Source organism: Capricornis sumatraensis, chromosome 11 (assembly GCF_032405125.1).
Source record: "Capricornis sumatraensis isolate serow.1 chromosome 11, serow.2, whole genome shotgun sequence".
In the NCBI taxonomy this organism is placed as follows: domain Eukaryota; kingdom Metazoa; phylum Chordata; class Mammalia; order Artiodactyla; family Bovidae; genus Capricornis; species Capricornis sumatraensis.
Window position 1 is genome coordinate 71,268,603 of NC_091079.1, and position 20,145 is coordinate 71,288,747.

A 20,145-nucleotide genomic window follows, 5' to 3' on the forward strand; every position below is an offset into this window, starting at 1 on the left:
AGGCAGTGCCAAAGAATGCTCAAACTACCGCACAATTGCACTCATCTCACACGCTAGTAAAGTAATGCTCAAAATTCTCCAAGCCAGGGTTCAGCAATACGTGAACCGTGAACTTCCAGATGTTCAAGCTGGTTTTGGAAAAGGCAGAGGAACCAGAGATCAAATTGCCAGCATCCGCTGGATCATGGAAAAAGCAAGAGAGTTCCAGAAAAACATCTATTTCTGCTTTATTGACTATTTCAAAGCCTTTGCCTGTGTGGATCACAATAAACTGTGGAAAGTTCTTAAAGAGATGGGAATACCAGACCACCTGACCTGCCTCTTGAGAAACCTATACGATGCAGGTCAGGAGGCAACAGTTAGAACTGGACATGGAACAACAGACTGGTTCCAAATAGGAAAAGGAGTGTGTCAAGGCTGTATATTGTCACCCTGCTTATTTAACTTCTATGCAGAGTACATCATGAGAAATGCTGGGCTGGAAGAAGCACAAGCTGGAATCAAGATTGCTGGGAGAAATATCAATAAACTCAGATATGCAGATGACACCACCCTTATGGCAGAAAGTGAAGAGGAACTAAAAAGCCTCTTGATGAAAGTGAAAGAGGAGAGTGAAAATGTTGGCTTAAAGCTCAACATTCAGAAAATCAAGATCATGGCATCTGGTCCCATCACTTCATGGGAAATAGATGGGGAAACAGTGGAAACAGTGTCAGACTTTATTTTTGCGTGCTCCAAAATCATGGCAGATGATGACTGCAACCATAAAATTAAAAGACACTTATTCCTTGGAAGGAAAGTTATGACCAACCTAGATAGCATATTCAAAAGCAGAGACATTACTTTGCCGACTAAGGTCCGTCTAGTCAAGGCTATGGTTTTTCCAGCGGTCATGTATGGATGTGAGAGTTGGACTGTGAAGAAAGCTGAGCACCAAAGAATTGATGCTTTTGAACTGTGGTATTGGAAAAGACTCTTCAGAGTCCCTTAGACTGCATGGAGATCCAACCAGTCCATTCTGAAGCAGATCAGCCCTGGAATTTCTTTGGAAGGAATGATGCTGAAGCTGAAACTCCAGTACTTTGGCCACCTCATGTGAAGAGTTGACTCATTGGAAAAGACTCTGATGCTGGGAGAGATTAGGGACAGGAGGAGAAGGGGATGACCGAGGATGAGATGGCTGGATGGCATCACAGACCCGATGGACATGAGTCTGAGTGAACTCCGGGAGATGGTGATAGACAGGGAGGCCTGGCATGCTGTGATTCATGGGGTTGCAAAGAGTCAGACACGACTGAGTGACTGGACTGACTGACTGGATGGAAGAAAGCAAAGAGGAACTAAAGAGCTTCTTGATGAAAGTGAAATAGGAGAATGAAAAAGCTTACTTAAAACTGAACTTTCAGAAAACTAAGATCATGGCATCTGGTCCCATCACTAAATGGCAAATAGATGGGGGAAAAATAAAAAACAATGGCAGACTTTATTTTCTTGGGCTCCAAAACCACTTTGAATGGTGAATGAAGCTATAAAATTAAAAGACACTTGCTCCTTGGAAGAAAAGCTATGACAATCCTAGACAACATATTTAAAAGCAGAGACATCACTTTGCTGACAAAGGTCCATATAGTCAAACTTATGGTTTTGTCAAAGCTATGGATGTGAGAGTTGGATTATAAAGAAGGCTGAGTGCCAAAGAATTGATGCTTTCAAACTGTGGTGTTGGAGAAAACTCTTGAGAGTCCTTTGGACAGCAAGGAGATTAAACCAGTCAATCAGAAAGGAAATCAGTCCTGAATATTCATTGGAAGGACTGATGCTGAAACTGAAGCACCAATACTTTAGCCACCTAATTCGAAGAGTTGACTCAGTGGAAAAAACCCTGGGAAAGGTTGAAGGCAGGAGGAAAGGGGGATGATAAAAGATGAGATGGTTGGATGGCATCACTGAATCAATGGTCATGAGTGATAGAGGCTCAGTTGTGTCCAACTCTTTGCAACCCCTTGGATGTAGACTGGCAGGCTCCTCTGTCCATGGAATTCTCAAGGCAAGAATACTGGAGTGGGTTGCCATTTCCTTCTCCAGGGTAATGGACATGAGTTTGAGCAAAACTCCAGGAGATAGTGAAGGACAGGGAAGTCCACAGGTTCACAAAATGTCTGGCACAACTGAATGACTAAACAACAGAAATTACATAATTGTCAATTTTTTTAAAGTTAAATATTGACAAGGTACTCAAAAAGTGTATCTTTACATAACTAATAGGAGAAAAATGAGCAATACTATAAGAAATAAAGTAGTGGTTAAAGCTATTTCCACAAGAAAAAAATATGCCTCTACTGATAAGCTCTACACAATTTTGAAGGAACAGAACAGATCATCTCAGTTTTATAAAAACTATTAAAGAGGCTCATTTTATGGGTCCAATATAACTCTAATAACTCAAGTAAAAATGTTATAAAAAGGAAAAAATTATAGGCCCATTTGATATAGGATTATACGTTAAAAAGTCCGACTTAAAACCTTAGTGAATTAAATACAGTTGACTCTTGAACAGCAAGTGGATTAAAGGTGCTGGCACTCAGTGCAATCAAAAAACCTGTATATAGCTTGTAGTCAACCCTCAGTCTGTTTCTTCTTTACCCAAGATTCCTTTGTATTTGGGATTCTACATCCATGAATTCAGCCAATCATGGATCAATATAGTAATACTCTAGTTCTTACTATTGAAAAAAATATGTGCATAAGCGGAGCCTCACAGTTTAAATCCATGTTGTTCAAGGATCAACTGTACAACATTATCATAAAGAGGAAACCATTGACAAATTGTTTTAATGATGGATATACATAGATATTTTCATGGTAGGTAACTAATCCTTAAACATAATCTATCCCGTTAAAAAAGTAACATCACAAATTACGAACACCACAATACTTGTACAGAAACTATTTTATAAGACTGAACATCTGTTTATAATTTTTAAAGAGTTTTAATAAATTAGAAAGAAAAATAATTTTTTTAACCTGGGTAAAGCTAGCTATAAAACCCTAGAGCAATTTCATCTAAAGTGGGAAAATATTAGAAACTTTTCACTTAAAATCATGACACAGTGATTAGATTACCCCAAGGAAACAATAATTTGGCAGTGGTATCAAAGTCAGGAACATGGCAGTGCTATGGGACCCATGAGACAAAGTTTAAATTCAAAAATGTCTTTGAAAAAAAAAAAGATCATAATCATCATTGCCTTCCTCCCTTTCACTGTGCTTCACATCAGCTTTAGTTGGATAACATTTTAGAGTTTACAAGAACTACTGAATAAGTAGTTTAAATCTTTAATTTAAATCACATTTAAATCTCATATTAGACTCAACAGTAGAAAGTATTATCATCTCCATTGTACATAGGGATTTAAATGACCAAATGGTGTCTACCTCCCGGCCTGCCATGACTCGGATTTCTCAGTTGTGTGTAAGAAAGGTGGAGGGTGGTGGTGGCATGCTGGAGCCTACAGGTAGAGCTTTGCTCTAGCCAGTTCTGTGCATTCTTTCAAAGTGCATTCAGTGATGTCATGTTTATAGTTTGAAAACTGCAATTATGGAAATATATATACTATAGAATCAGCAAATACTGTTCATACAAATCAATTTGTAGATTTGTTTTCTGAAGTGCCTGTGTTAAACGTTTACAACCAAATCAATAATTTATCCTGATACAGTGTAGCTGCTGCCAATATCTTCTTTTCACTGCTGTGTTCTTCTCCCATTGGAGTTCTCTTTAATCTCTTTTAACTAACCTTCTTAATTCCCCTAAGCACCATGGACAAGATCACCAGATGTAGCAGATTTTTGTTAAATATTCAGAAGTAGCAAAGAGAAATCATAGTACAGGCCAGGGGAAAATAAACAATGAGAAAGATAAGAATAGTGTGTTTATTGAGTACCTACTAATTTGCCAGGCACTGCTATTAGAATATCTTTCTCCCTTGCTGTTCCTCTTACCTCTCCAACTTGGAGTCCATTACCTCCAAATTCCAGATCTTTCTAGTGCAGGATAATTTCAGTTGTCACTCCCACCTCCAAAAAATTTTAGGTATATTTTTCAAATTAACTGCTCTTTAAGTTGAACGGTTTTATGAAGACATACAAGACTTTCTAGAACTAATTCCCCCAAAAGATGTCCTTTTCATTATAGGGGACTGGAATGCAAAAGTAGGAAGTCAAGAAACACCTGGAGTAACAGGCAAATTTGGCCTAGAGTACAGAATGAAGTAGGGCAAAGGCTAATAGAGTTCTGCCAAGAGAATGTGTTGGTCATAGCAAACACCCTTTTCCAACAACACAAGAGAAGACTCTACACATGGACATCACCAGATGGTCAACACTGAAATCAGATTGATTATATTCTTTGTAGCCAAAGATGGAGAATCTCTATACAGTCAGAAAAAACAAGACTGGGAGCTGACTGTGGCTCAGATCATGAACTCCTTGCTGCCAAATTCAGATTTAAATTGAAGAAAGTGGGGGAAACCACTAGACCATTCAGGTATGACCTAAATCAAATGCCTTATGACTATACAGTGGAAGTGAGAAATAGATTTAAGGGACTAGATCTGATAGACAGAATGCCTGATGAACTATGGATGGAGGTTCATGACATTGTATAGGAGGCAGGAATCAAGACCATCCCCAAGAAAAAGAAATGCAAAAAAAGAAAAATGGCTGTATGAGGAGGTTTTACAAATAGCTGTTAAAAGAAGAGAAGCCAAAAGCAAAGGAGAAAAGGAAAGATATACCCATTTGAATGCAGAGTTCCAAAGACTAGCAAGGAAGGATAAGAAAGCCTTCCTCAGTGATCAGTGCAAAGAAATAGAGGAAAACAATAGAAGGGGAAAGACTAGAGATCTCTTCAAGAAAATTAGAGATGCCAAGGGAACATTTCATGCAAAGATGAGCTTGATAAAGAATATAAATGGTATGGACCTAACAGAAGCAGAAGATATTAAGAAGAGGTGGCAGAATACACAGAACTGTACTAAAAAGATCTTCATGACCCAGATAATCATGATGGTGTGCATACTCACACTCACCTAGAGCCAGACATCCTGGAATGTAAAGTCAAGTGGACCTTAGGAAGCATCACTACGAACAAAGGTAGTGGAGGTGATGGAATTCCAGTTGAGCTATTTAAAATCCAGTCCATCCTAAAGGAAATCAGTCCTGAATATTCATTGGAAGAACTGGTGCTGAAGTTGAAACCCCAATACTTTGGCCACCTGATGCGAAGAACTGACTCATTTGAAAAGACCCTGATGCTGGGAGAGATTGAGTGCAGGAGGAGAAGGGGACGACAGAGGATGAGATGGTTGGATGGCATTACCAACTCAGTGGACATGGGTTTGGTAGACTCCCGCAGTTGATGATGGATAGGGAGGCCTGGCGTGCTGGGGTTCTTGGGGTCGCAAAGAGTTGGACACAACTGAGCCACTAAAGTGAACTGAACTGAAGGTGCTTACCAAATCAAAGACTTTTTACCAGTACATTGTATTACATTTTTAGGTAAGGTCTCTTTTACATACAGAGCATAGCTTTGTTGTTTGAGGTTTGGGAACGGAGTGCCACTCTTAGGATGACTTGCAAAGTCCCTGAGCCTGGACTATGGATTTTTCATGATACTAACCATGCTTTATACATATATATATATAATACTCTACTATATAATGAGATATAAGGCCCAAATAGTAAAAAGTTTCACTATTTTATCTGCATAATAATAATGATAGCAACTAACACTTAGCAAAACTTCATATTCATTTAATCTTCCTTGTAACCTCTATGGTAATTCCACATTAATGATAAGGAAATTCAGGTTTCGAGAGTTAAGTAATTTAGGAAAAACCGTACAGTTTGTAAATTGTAGCTGCTGCTACTGCTAAGTCACTTCAGTCGTGTCTGACGCCGTGTGACCCCATAGACGGCAGCCCATCAGGCTCCGCCACCCCTGGGATTCTCCAGGCAAGAAACCTGGAGTGGGTTGCCAGGACTTAAGTATCAATACAAGCATTCTAGCTCCAGTGCTTGCACTTCCATCTGCTATATTACTTTTGATTTATCAAATACAATATAACAACTCAACTTATGAGTGCACTTTGTATTCATCTTCTACCATAGCTCCATAGCTTTATTTGTTTGCTGAGTAGATTTTGGGGAATGTACAATTTTGTAACTCCAGTCTTTGTGATTGGAGCAGTAAGAATTGTTATGGGTGTAGAGAAAATCAGGTAACAAATGTCAATAACTTGTTAAAAAAAAAAGAAAGGTTTTTCTCCAAATCTGTGTTATTCATTCACTCACACAAACAGGCATAACTGTTTTGAAGAGTTGCTATCTAAGAATGGGCTTTATTGTGATGTACTGGATTAATGGAAACTTTTTTCAGCCTCTTACCAGGATCTAAGTAGACTTTGACACACCTAATTTATATTGGTTATAAATTACATTACTAATTTGCATAAATATAATGTCTTATTTATTTGTATGCATTTAACATTAAGAATGTTTCTTCTTTGGGTGAAAATTTTATATTAGAATATTCTTTGATTCTACCACAACTCATCTCTTTCCCATGAGAGTTCACCAATTCTAGTGACAATTCTTTATTTCTAAAAAATACTTGTAAACCTCAAAGCTATGAGGAGCAAACCAAGGGAGCCCTGTTCTTCCTCACAAGCACCTATTATTGAAATAACTGAGCTCAGTATTCTGTAAAGGAGACAAGGAGCATCCCTCCTGCTAGTCTTCCAAGGCTGCTCAGCAAGGGAGGTTTTAACTCTATGTCCTTCCTCCTGTGAGCCTATCTCTGCTGCTAGGAGAAGAGCAGGCATCCTGGAACTTGTATATAGACTGACTTGACTCAATAACATAATTTTATTTTCCTTCTGAAAAAAAGATATTATAGGAAGCCAAATATGGGTAAATGACATTTAGCTGGATTTGCAGTCTTAATGTCTTTAATCAATGTGACTTATTTATCTCTCATTGATAATGATGTGTGTACAAATCTAGACTATCATTATTTTGGCTTATTCTAAAAAGATTCAAACATGTATGTGAAAAAATCATCTTATAATGCACCTTTTTCTTGTATATTTAGAAAAATGATTATTCTATAAACTAATCTGACACTGAATGCTTATATGTATAGGGCACTGTAAAATGAATGTGTATGTTTAATTTGTTCACAGTTCCTGATGATGTGTTTGCCCAAAATTATATATGGAAAGGCTCTTACAATTATAAAGGAAGGAAACAACCCATGACCTTGACAGTCACTAGTTTCAATGCTTCCACTGGGAGAGTCAATGCGACACTCAGCAATAGCAACATGGAACTGCTTCTTTCAGGTATCACTTTAAAGAAAAGAAACACTGCCTTCATGCCTTTATTTCCATCATTTCATCCTTTTTATTAGTGATTTTTATACTGTGAAATATTTGCTTTATTTCTGGTGGCATTTATAATTCATTTAGAAATAAGGCTTTCTGGTTTGATTGAAGCATATATAATACTACACAAATATAAAACTGAGACTCTGAAATAAGCCCCCTCAGGAATATTTTTACATGGCTAGAATGACATGTCATGAAATAGAACAGAACTTTTAATTTGAATGTAACTAACTGCTTCTCTATTCTCATAACACCAAAGAGACTGGATCAGTGATTTGCAAGCTATTTTATCATCACAAAATCATGTCTTCAAATGAGACTGTTTAGGAGGACACTATAATCTAAGACAGAAAATGTAGGGCTACACTACCCTAATTAGGCAAAAGGAACCCAGAGCCTATCCATCTTCTCAGCCTTCTCAAGTTTCTTTGATCTGGTGCATACTTCCCTCATTATCTTTGACTACTCTGGTTTTTCTGACATTCAAATGTTTCCTCAGATGGCATCTTATCAAAAGCACTCCTGATGACCATAGGTAAAGTAGCCTTTACCTTACAAATAGACTCACTCTGTTAATCATAGGCAGTCTTATCTTATTTCATTTTCTTCTTTTCATTATTTGAAAGTATAGCATAGTATAGTATAGCATATTATGGCATGATATGACATGACATGACATGACATGACATAATTTGTCTATACTCCAACAATTCAAGCCCTAAGAGAGCATATCTTTGCCTTCCAGTTCATTACAGTATCTCAGAGGTTAGAAATGAAACTGGAGCAAAATTGGTCTCAATGACTTTGAGTTATTGTTTTCATTTAAAAATAGATTTTAAAAATATTGATACTGAAAATATGTAATGTATATATTTAAACTTATTGACTATATAGCCCATATAATTATTAATAGTGAAATAATTTGTGGCATAAATAAAATAGGAAATAAAATTTTATCTATTGATTTTGTAAATTTTACAAGAACTATACAGCATCATTTTGTATTGTTGAATGAATGGCTCTACTTTAAACCCAAAATAAAAATATTAGAAGTTAATATGTATTTTAATTTTAAATATATATAAAATTACATGATATAAATTGAATTAAAGGAATGCATTTAAATTGTGACTACCAATCTATTCAATTTTGAAGCATGAGTTTTATTTTTCTTCTGTAAGAGTGAAGTGAAGTGAAGTGAAGTGAAGTCGCTCAGTCGTGCCCGACTCCTTGCACTGAGCTCCTCTGTCCATGGGATTTTCTAGGCAAGAGTACTGGAGTGGGTTGCTGTTTCCAGTTGGCACTAAATAAATATATATTTATCCTAATCCAATTTCTACAAATATAGGAACATAAACATAAATAATTAGACCAATTTAACTTGCTATCACTGTCTACATAGAATTAATTATAACATTTTCCAGCAACTTTGGTTACTTTTGTGTCTTTTCTCTATTATAATTTATAGATCAAGATCTGTGTATTATATTTATATTCCTAGCTTATTTTTATGATACCTTATTGCTTAAGTGAAATAGTAAGTGAATGAATTAGTGAGTCATTTCAACTGTCAGTTAATCACAAAGTTTTTACTTAGAATATGATTTTCTACAGTTCCCCAAAACACATTTCTATTCCAGCTTATTTCTACTCTCAGAGGACTCCTATTCAGGAAAAAATAAAATAAAATGAATACATTTGCTTCTCTTCTTTATGCCACATTCTGCATTTACTTTCATTTTTTTTTAATTTTTATTTTTACTTTATTTTACTTTACAATACTGTATTGGTTTTGCCATACATTGACATGAATCCACCACGGGTGTACATGCGTTCACAAACGTGAACCCCCCACCCACCTCCCTTCCCATAACATCTCTCTGGGTCATCCCTGTGCACCAGCCCCAAGCATGCTGTATAATAAACAAATGGGATCTAATTAAAATTAAAAGCTTCTGCACAACAAAGGAAAATATAAGCAAGGTGAAAAGACAGCCTTCTGAATGGGAGAAAATAATAGCAAATGAAGCAACTGACAAACAACTAATCTCAAAAATATACATGTATTTACTTTCTTGAACTAAAAATTCTACTTGATTTTTGTTATCCAGCTCAAATACTTTTTCTTAATAAGCATTTCCTAATCACTCTGGTGTGAAATGATCCTTCTTTCTTTGGCCTTTAATTCATCATATTGTCTATCTCTGTCGTTTTATCGCCTATTTCATCAGAAATTAGTGTAAGCATCACATTTTTCGATAGGAACCACATATTCATCTTTGTGGTTCCAGTAGCACCTCAAATACTCTTTTTCTAAGAGTGGGTATGTAATTAATTATTAAGGAAAATGTCAAGAGTTTCAACATTTGATTTATACCCTTGAATATTTTAAATCTGACTGATGAAATAAATCATTTTTACAACAATCATGGAATGATGTTATTAATAACAATAATATTTGATTTTAATAGCATATGGAATTTAAACCCCACAGTAAGAGTTAAGTTGAGAATTTCAGCTGAGAGATTGCTATATATTATATAGCAGGATTTGTGAAAAAGCATGAAACTGGACTTGATTTGTTGCTTTTTATTCTTTTCCTATCACATGTATTTATGATATATTTAAGGAGCTATAGATAATAAAGTGAAACATAACTATTTGCAAAATTAGTAGACTAAACATCCTTATATTTTTACAGGAGTATATAAAAGCCAAGAAGCTCGCCTAATGTTACACATCTATCTTATTAAAGTACCAGCTCAAGCTACTGTGAAGAAAATGAAGGAGGAAAATTGGGCCATGGATGGATTTGTAAGTATATTTCTTTAAAAGTCTGCTGCTAAACTTAATAACACATTTGTGCTATGGTTTGTCATTAAAATTCCAGAAAAATGTAATTTTCTAAATTGAGCTACTTAAATGCACACACATAAAATAGCAAAACTACTATTATGACTAATTTATTTTGAAAAAATAAATGATTCAGTATAAATACTTTAGTAATCTAGTGTGTCTAAACTACTAAGCGTATGACCTACTCTCTTCTTACCTAGAAGGTTTTCCTTGTAAAAGTTTTGTTACTTCAGAGCATATAGTCGGAGTTCCCATGCTCATTTTATCAAAGACTTCTGGGCAGTGTGTAAGTATATGATTTGTTGCTTCCAACTGCCAGTTTAGAAATTCCATTCACGTAAGTGATTGAATAGAACAGGGTAACTCCAAAGTGAGTTTATGGTAACTATTCAGAAGTAGCTCACATAACTTCTTCTTCATAGCCAACTTTATAAAATTGTCTAAATATGAAGAGTAAGTTTGGTTTCTGAGGGAAAAAAAAGCGCATCCTGTTTCCCTTTCTGTGCCATTTTTCATGGAGTTGAGGTCTAACTCATCTTCAGTGCACTTAGATTGTTTCATTTAGGAAACAAATAAAATGAATTCATTAATTTAACTATTAGAGTTTGAGCTCTTCTTTTTAGAAGCATTTTGTGTTTAAAAATGACCTTGCCCAGGGTATATCTGATAATAAGGAATAAATCACTTGTGAAATGTCAGACTTACATGAATAATTTGGTATAATATTTTGCTTTTTAGGGCGAGGATGCAAGGTTTATTGCAGCTTTCACAATAACATACATGACTTAGGTAACATTGCAAATAATCAGGACAAACTGGGGTAAATTCATATGACTAGTTATCAGTAACACTGAAATGTATCAACTCACATTTTATTAGTGAGATCAAATGACACTGTGCATGTAACCTATTTTTTACATATAGAATTCTACATGCAAGGTACAGTTAATAGCATTTGCAGCACTAGGCAGAATCACAAAATCTCAGGCTCAACATGTAATAAGTTCTTTCTCATGTGTCTGAGGTTAGCTTGGGGGGCTCCACTTGAAGCTGTGGTATGAAGTTCAGGTTTGCTCCAAGTGTCTCATATCAGGTCCAGGCTGGAGGGATAGCAGCTGTCAGGAACATGTCCTGCTCTTGCCAAAGGCCTGAAACTCTGAGGGGCAAAGTGGAAATATGTCCCCCTTATTTTAACAGCCCTATTGAGATATAATTCATGTACCCTACTCATTTAAAGTGTACAGTTAAGTAGTTCTTACTATATTTACAGATGTGTAACCATCACCACAGTTGATTTTAGAATATTTCCATCACCTCAAAAAGAAACCATATCCTTTACTTATCGCCCAACCCATCCACCCCTCCTTTCTCCCCCAGATCCAAGCAACCACAACTCTATTTTCTGTCTCTAGATTTCACTGTTCATATTTATGAATCATACAATCCCTGGTCTTTTGTGACCATGCATTATATGGTTTGTTTCACTTATAATGGGAAACATACCTCTTAAGGCCTAGGCTTGGAACTGACCTATTGTCAATTCCACCCACATTCTATTGGCCAAAGCAAGTCACAGGACCAAATCCAACTCATTGAGGAAGAACAAATACACTTTTCATGAAGGTTAATGGGAAGGGAGAGAATTGTGCCTGTATGCTGAACAATAATCAAATCTACAAAGTACAGTATTATTATATTTTAATTTTTAATTGACTACTTGCCTCATTCTGTTTTATCATATCCTTGGTCTTTTTCTTGACAGTTTCTTCACCTAAAAGAAATCTATAAATCTGTATCATTATATTAATAACTAATCCCCCTTATTTCCAGTATCCTAATTAAAGATGAAATTTTTCATTTTATTTTTAATGATGGTAAATTTGCATGATGTTCTGTTTTACACAGAAGAAGATAAGGAGGAAGGAATTGTGCATAATATTCATTTTATATTAAGCCTGAATATTTTCTAAGACTGGGAAAATATATCTATGGCCAGCTTTTAGGTTTAATCAAACTTATAAATATTTTTAGGTTTCCGCTGAGCCTGATGGAGCTACTTATGTATTTCAAGGATTTATTCAGGGTAAAGATTATGGGCAATTTGGACTACAAAGACTAGGTAATGTAGTCATTTTCATTTTCATGTACTTTCTTTATTACTCAAGATATCATAAGAAAATATAATGGATTCTGTACATTAGGCACACTTACTGCACTTTGAATTTTGCATTGTCAGGACTATACATTGATACACTTGATAGCCTTTTAAATAATTACATTCTTTAAAATGTTGGTTCCCTGTGTTCCACCTCCATACAGTGTTTAGTTTTTCATCATATTTCTAATAAACATGACAAACTGCCTTTCCCTCAAGCAAGTAAAAAGGAAAAAAAGTGATAAAGTTTTGAAATAAAATTTTAAAATGTGAATAATTTTATCTTATGAGATTTGTATTACTTCTCTTCCATTTGAATATCTTTGCAATTTTCTTACTGCCTCCCCCACCAAAAAAAAAACAAATGTAGTGGCACTTTGAGAAACTCATAGAATCTGGAAAGGGAAAATTACTTTGAGGAATGAGCCATTTTGAGGGCTTTATGCTATTCAGATATGTAAATTTTCTGTGGTGGGAGGTACAGTTTGTCACTTTTATTTCCAACTCTTCTCAAACATGTCTAAATATTTAGTAGTCTCGTTTGAATGTATTTAGTAACATACCTTTTGGTGTATAATTTTCCTAAAGTATAATGTCTCTCATTATATTGTGGTAGTAATGCATAAAGAGTAAATCCATGTTCTAAAAACTACTCCTTGATGTTTATCTTTTAAATTCCATTGCTTTGAACTTTCATGTAAGTTTTCTGAGTCCCTGGAAAATTAAAATGTAAAAGGGAACTAATATTTTTAACCTAGGGTATGACTTCAGTTCTGTTCAGTGCCTCAGTCATGTCCGCTGTTTGAGACCCCATGGACTGCAGCACACCAGGCTTCCCTGTCCATTACTAGCTCCCGGAGTTTACTCAAATTCATATCCAATGAGTTGGTGATACCATCCAACCATCTCATCCTCTGTTGCCCCATTCTGCTCCCGCCTTCAGCCTTTCCCAATATCAGGGTGTTTTCCAAGGAGTCAGTTCTTCGCATCAGGTGGAAGAATTATTAGAGTTTCAGCTTCAGCATCAGTCCTTCCAATGAATATTCAGACTGGATTCCTTTTGGATTGATCTCCTTACAGACCAAAAGGAGTCTCAAGAGTCTTCTCCAACACCATAGTTCAAAAGCATCAATTCTTCAGCACTCAGCTTTCTTTATAGTTCAACTCTCATATCCATACATGACTACTGGAAAAACCATAACTTTGACTAGATGGACCAAAGTAATGTCTCTGCTTTGTAATATACTGTCTAGGTTTGTCATAACTTTTCTTCCAAGGAGCAAGTGTCTTAATTTCATGGCTGCAGTCACCATGTGCAGTGATTTTGGAGCCCCCACCCTGCAAAAGTAAAGTCTCTCACTGTGTCCATTGTTTCCCCATCTATTTGTCATGAAGTGATAGTACTGGATGCCATAATCTTCATTTTCTGAATGTTGAGCTTTAAGCCAACTTTTTCATTCTCCTCTTTCACTTTTATCAAGAGGCTCTTTAGTTCTTCTTCACTTTCTGCAATAAGGTGTTATCTGCATATCTGAGGTTATTGATATTTCTCCCAGAAATCTTGATTCCAGCTTGTGCTTCATCCAGCCCAGCATTGTACATGATGTGCTCTGCATATCATTTAAATAAGCAGGGTGACAATATGCAGCCTTGACATACTCCTTTCCTGATTTGGAACCAGTCTGTTGTTCCATGTCCAGTTCTAACTGTTGCTTCTTGACCTGCATACAGATTTCTCAGGAGGCAAGTCAGGTGGTCTGGTATTCCCATCTCTTGAAGAATTTTCCACAGTTTATTGTGATCCACACAGTCAAAGGCTTTGGCATAGTTAATAAAGCATGACTCAGTTGAACATTTGATATAGTTGAATATTTATTTAAAAAGTAAATCAGCTTTCCCCAAATGAACAATAATAAGGAGATGTCATTTCAGATGATGTCTTGCCACAATTGTTAGTTTTAAAATCAGTAGAAGATATTCACTAATATAGTACATTGTCACAGTCGTATAATTGAATACAAGATTTTTTCACATTATATTCCCCAAATCATCTCAAGCACTGCATGTCTAAAACAGAACCTATTAAAAAGAAAAAGAAACTATTTCTTTCTGAAAAAAGAGCTTGCTGTTTATTTCTCTTCCATAGTCCCTTTGCCAACACATTTATAAATCTCATTTTTCTCATCTTTTTGCTATGCTAATGTCATAACCATTTACTCAGTCCCAAGGAGAGCACTCCTAAATCCTATGTCTTCTTACACCCTTCATCCTTCATCCACACAAATAACTTCTGTTCATTTGAAATACGCAATGTTCCTGGAAATCTATCTTTTTGTGCTCTTCCTAGTGATATAGTTCCCATGTTAATTTCCATTTTTATCTGGGATGTCTTCAAACTACTCCTGCTTTCAGACCAGACTCTCTCAAGTCCATCTCACCTTGGTCACTGCTTAAAATTTTGTATTTTATCACTGAGCCTTTTTTTCCCCTACACATCTTCAGTTATTCCTCACTGTAGGTGGGTGGAAAGTTTGAGCTCTTTAGAATAATATTTATGCCTTTTCAAATAGTTTATCATGTTAGCCTCCTATTCCTACCACATATCCTTTCCATACAGATATGCCTGTCATTAATTCATGCTTCGTATATATGCTTATTTTGTGGCTCTGTATTCTTCCTACAGTTGTTATTAACTAAAGTTCAGAGACACAGCTTATTTCTCACTCTGTATCCTTTCCTGGAAAAATATACATAGTAGGCATTGTGTAAAATTGTGTGGAAATAAAGGAGTTTTGTGAATTATTTTTGTATTTCCAAGTAGATAAATATCTTGAGCAAGGAATAAATTAATTGGTTTATAAAAATATCAAGTTGATAAAAGAGACCTAATTTTATATTTGTATGTTATTTTTTTCTTTAATAGGACTGAATATGTCAGAAGGCTCAAATTCTTCAAATCAACCTCATGGTACAAATAGTAGTTCCGTGGCCATTGCTATTCTGGTGCCTTTTTTTGCACTTATATTTGCAGGATTTGGATTTTATCTCTATAAACAAAGGTAAGTTCATTGATGTTAAGTATAAAATGTTTCCCAAATCTATATTTTATGTTCTATTTACTCTCCACTTCAAATTCTAACTTCTGTTTTATTTTTTGGGTTTTTTTTTTTTTTTTTTTTGGTCTGGATTGTTGTAGCAAATATAACCACGATTTGTTAAAACCATTATTTCCTCTGCCCATCATCCAATCACTCCAATATACACACAACTAAAATTGCTCTGTTGAGTTGTGCAAGCATTCAACTTTATCCTTTTTCCTTTTTGTCTGTCAATTTTCTGGAATGTAACTAATTGTATAAGTTATTTTTATATTATCCATGCTAACACTATAGGGATACAAAATCTAAGTTAAGGTTTAAAATGAAGAGGTAATATCTGCTGCCACGTTTCTTTAGAGAAAAAGGAAGAAGTTTATGTTTAAACCTCTTAGTTTACATGACAGTACTGACAGATTTTACCCAGGCTGACAGATGATAAACTCTTCTAGTCTTCTCATTTATCTTCTGTTGCTTTTAGAAAATAATGCATTTAGTATGTTATATTTGTTATATATCTCACATATGACTGTATAGATTATCAGTTGACCCCTCTTTGCTACATCCATTACAACATCTTGATGAAGGGCTTTACTATGCAGTTAATCCACTATTTGAGACTATCCCTTATTAAGGAAACAAAAAAAAGGAGAAAAGAAAAAGAAGAAGAAGAAAGTATGCTGGTAACCTGATAACTAAATGAATACCTAAAATGTTTTTTTATCAAAACTAATGTCATTATTATAAATGCCAGTCTCTATTACCTAAGAATGATTTAATTAATATTATGCAAATTTGTAACAATTGTGCATTAGCAGTTCAGGCCTTGTCAATATCAGATGTTATTAATGATAAAAATCATCACTAAATTCATTTATAAAGCAAGCTATGCTAATAATTTTTTATTATTGTGGTAAAATAAACATAAAATGATTTAAACCATTGTAGATATGCAATTCAGTGACATTTAGTATACTCACAACGTCACAGAACCATCAGCCTAAAAGGAAACTGCACCCACTAAACAGTCACTCCCTACTCCTCCTACCCTTGTCCCAGGCAACTACTTTGGTTCACCTTCTGGATATTTTATATATATGGAATCATACAATATGTGACATTTTGTATCTGGCTTCTTAAATATATAGTGTTTTCAAGGTTATCCTTATCATACTACACATCTACATATTATTGACTATGTGGCTGAATAATATTTCATTGTATGTTTGAATTTGTTATGTTTAAATATGTCCATTCAGCAGCTGATGGATATTTGGATTGTTCCTGTGTTTGGGCTATTGTGAACAGTGCTGCTATACACACTGTGTACAAGTTTTGTTCAGACCCCTGTTTCAGTTTTTTGAGTATGCATTCAAGAATGAAATTCTTAGATTATATGGTCATCCTTCATTTAACCTTTTTCCTTCATTTAACCACATTTTATATGGTTTCCCTGGTGGCTCAGATGGTAAAGCATCTACCTGCAATGCAGGAGACCTGGATTCGATCCCTGGGTCAGGAGGATCCCCTGGAGAAGGAAATGGCAACCCACTTAAGTATTCTTGCCTAGAAAATCCCATAGACAGAGGAGCATGATAGGTTGCAGTCCACAGGGTCAGAAAGAGTTGGACACGACTGAGTGATTTCACTTTCATTTAACCATCCTAGTGAACTGTATTTCATTGTGATATCAATCTGCATTTCCCTAATTACTAATAATATTGGGCATTTTTCATGTGTCTGCTAGTCATTTCTCTACATTCTTTGAAGAAATACCTATTGAAGAAATACCTATTCAAATTCTTTGCCCACTTTTAAAATTGACTCATTTGTCTTATTTTTGAGGTATAAGAGTTCTCCATATATTCTGGATACTAGACCCTTTTCAGATACGGTTTGCAAATATTTCTCTTTCCATGGGTTGTTAGAGTTTCTTGATAGTATCTTTTGATATACCAAACTTTTCATTTCTATGAAGTCCATTTTATTTCTTTTTTCTTTTGTTACTTTGCTCTTAGTATTATACCTAAGAGACCATTGCCAAATGCAAGGTCATGAAGTTTTATCTATATGTTTTCTCCTAAGCATTTTATAGATTTTGCTCTTATGTGTAGAACATTGATTAGTTTTAAGTTAATTTTTATTGATAATATAAACTTTTCTAAAGTTTGATATTATTTTCCTTAAAGCTGTTGCTTAATATTTGCAGAAACAAATCTTTTACATCTTTGTGATCTTTACCTAATTAGAAGGAAATGATATTGCTTCTGTTTTTATTGTGAATTTAGTTTACAAAAAGAGAGACGAATGTGATCGATTAGAATTATGCACCTGGCAAGAGCAAGTTGTAAGCAATATAGTTTATATTATATAACTATATATATGTATATATAGGTGATGCTATTGAAAGTAATTTTAGATAATTTTTTTTAAATGTTATCATACCAATCCCTGACAATTTTTAATACAGAGAAAAATTCAGAAAATATGCTAAGGATAGGATAATCACAGAGTGGAAAATGCAAATTGTAATAAAATAAGTAGTTGAAATTTTGTGTTATTTGTTATAAGCAAAAGAGAATTATTTTAAAGTCTTTTTAGGACTTAAATTTGAGGAACAAGTAGGGGTAAGTATGCTTTTGTTGCTGTTGTTCAGTCCCTAAGTTTTGTCCAACATTTGCGACCCTGTGGACTACAGCACACCAGGCTTCTCTGTCTTTCACTATCTCCCAGAGTTTGCTCAAACTCAAGTATGCCTTTAATCATTTGACTTACAAATAAAATTATAATTTGATTTACAAATGATTTTTTTGTAATTTGATTTTTTATCATTTGATTTACAAATGCCAGCAAATTATACAGTAGGATGTGGGAAAGAGAAACTAGAAATAAACATTAGTCAAAAGTGAGACAAAAAATAAAGGAGGGATTCAAAATGAGCAACTTATACCAGCCAGCTTAGATTCCATGTGTTTTATTAACTAATTGCAAATATTCAGTTATCAGGAACTCTGGAAACTACTTCATAACATGAAATATCCGTATAGTTAGTCATTTTGTCTTTGAGATTTTGAGTTTACTTGTTCTACTGTATATAATTTTAAGCCAATTGAGTATTTATGTTTCTGGGATACTCTAAGCACTTCCCAAAACTATGTGTCAGCATTAAAAGTCTGCTTTTCTTGGGACTCCCTTCTTATTACTGCAGAATGGACTCCTTATTGTCATTCAGGTCTCAGATTAAATTTTACTTCCTTATTTTCTTTATTACCTCTCCTAACATGGCTCCCAGTTACTTCTGGTCATATCAACCATTTTCCTTTTCAGCAAAACAATTTTCATTGTTTCATTTTTCTTGTTTATTTTTAATTTATTCATTGCCATCCTTTTAATATGAGAGTAATGAGTTTGTATGTTTTTTGTAAAAAAGAAAAATTATATATCTGATGCCTAGGGTCATGCCTAGCATGTAATGGATGCTCAATAAATACTTGAGGAATGAATAGTAATGAGATTTGAATTCATCATCAACATAATTTAGCTATATTTTACATGATCATTTATGATAACATTATCTCATAAGAAAATTTATAATAGCCATAATATTTATTTATACTTATATTACTCATATTGGTACTTTTTATAAATATATATTGTATATAAATAATAAAAGTCCTTCATGATTTAAAAGTGACAGATAAATTATTCAAATTTGATGAATTGTGGTTTCTCAATATTTTCAAGTTATATCATCCATTAACAGGGATAACTCAAGTATTGATATATCATGTTTGAGTCCTATTCTGCTGTTTCTGGAAGAAAGTTAATGTATAACTAATTAGTGTTCTCATCAACAGGACTGCACCCAAAACCCAGTATACAGGATGTTCAGTTCATGAAAATAACAATGGCCAAGCAGCTTTTGAAAATCCCATGTATGACACCAACGCAAAGTCAGTGGAAGGGAAGGCAGTACGGTTCGATCCCAACTTGAACACAGTCTGCACAATGGTATAACGTGGCAGCTTTGGCCTTCTTCAGAAGCTTGGAAATTGACACACAAAACAGTGCACATTTAGTTCACTGATAAACAAATTAAAGCACACTTATCAGGACTTGCTGGGTCACCTTTTCCTGTGGAATGATAGCGAAGAGTGTTTTTTCATAAACTGGACCATAGTTCTTCTTCATGTTTACCATGGAGAATTTTACAGAAATTTGGCTGCACTCCGAGAGTGCTTACTCACAGTTTATTTGCTTTTTTTAAAAAGGAGATTATTCTAAAACATAAACTTATTTGCATATATTGGAGGAGCATCCACTATCAGTATTTCTGTGCTTTATAAACTATATTAGAGGGACTGGGTTTAAAAAAAATGATATAGGGTAGAAAATAAGAGCTATACTTACAAGAGTCAATAGATCACTGACTTCTCTTTAACTGTCATGAGCTGTATCACGCCCGTAAGTCTGTATTTCTCCCCACTCTATCAGCTGTTCCTTCCTATTGAGTCGTTGTTTTCTTCATTTCTCTGGTTATTTCAGATTGAGTCATGCCCTGAAATGTTTATGAGCTAATTTATGTCACAGA

At 34.7% G+C, this 20,145-nt stretch overlaps 1 protein-coding gene across 3 annotated transcripts in view; it reads left to right on the plus strand.

The window, feature by feature from the left end:
* Window positions 1–19,571, plus strand: part of CSMD3 (CUB and Sushi multiple domains 3) — a 1,381,373-nt gene extending 1,361,802 nt beyond the window's left edge. For all 3 annotated transcript variants that reach the window (XM_068983804.1, XM_068983805.1, XM_068983806.1), the window contains 5 exons: window positions 7,245–7,403; window positions 10,150–10,262; window positions 12,336–12,423; window positions 15,383–15,518; window positions 19,412–19,571. In XM_068983804.1, coding sequence (XP_068839905.1) covers window positions 7,245–7,403; window positions 10,150–10,262; window positions 12,336–12,423; window positions 15,383–15,518; window positions 19,412–19,571 — 656 coding nt within the window. The remainder of the gene's footprint in view (window positions 1–7,244; window positions 7,404–10,149; window positions 10,263–12,335; window positions 12,424–15,382; window positions 15,519–19,411) is intronic.
* The last annotated feature ends 574 nt before the right edge of the window (window positions 19,572–20,145 follow it).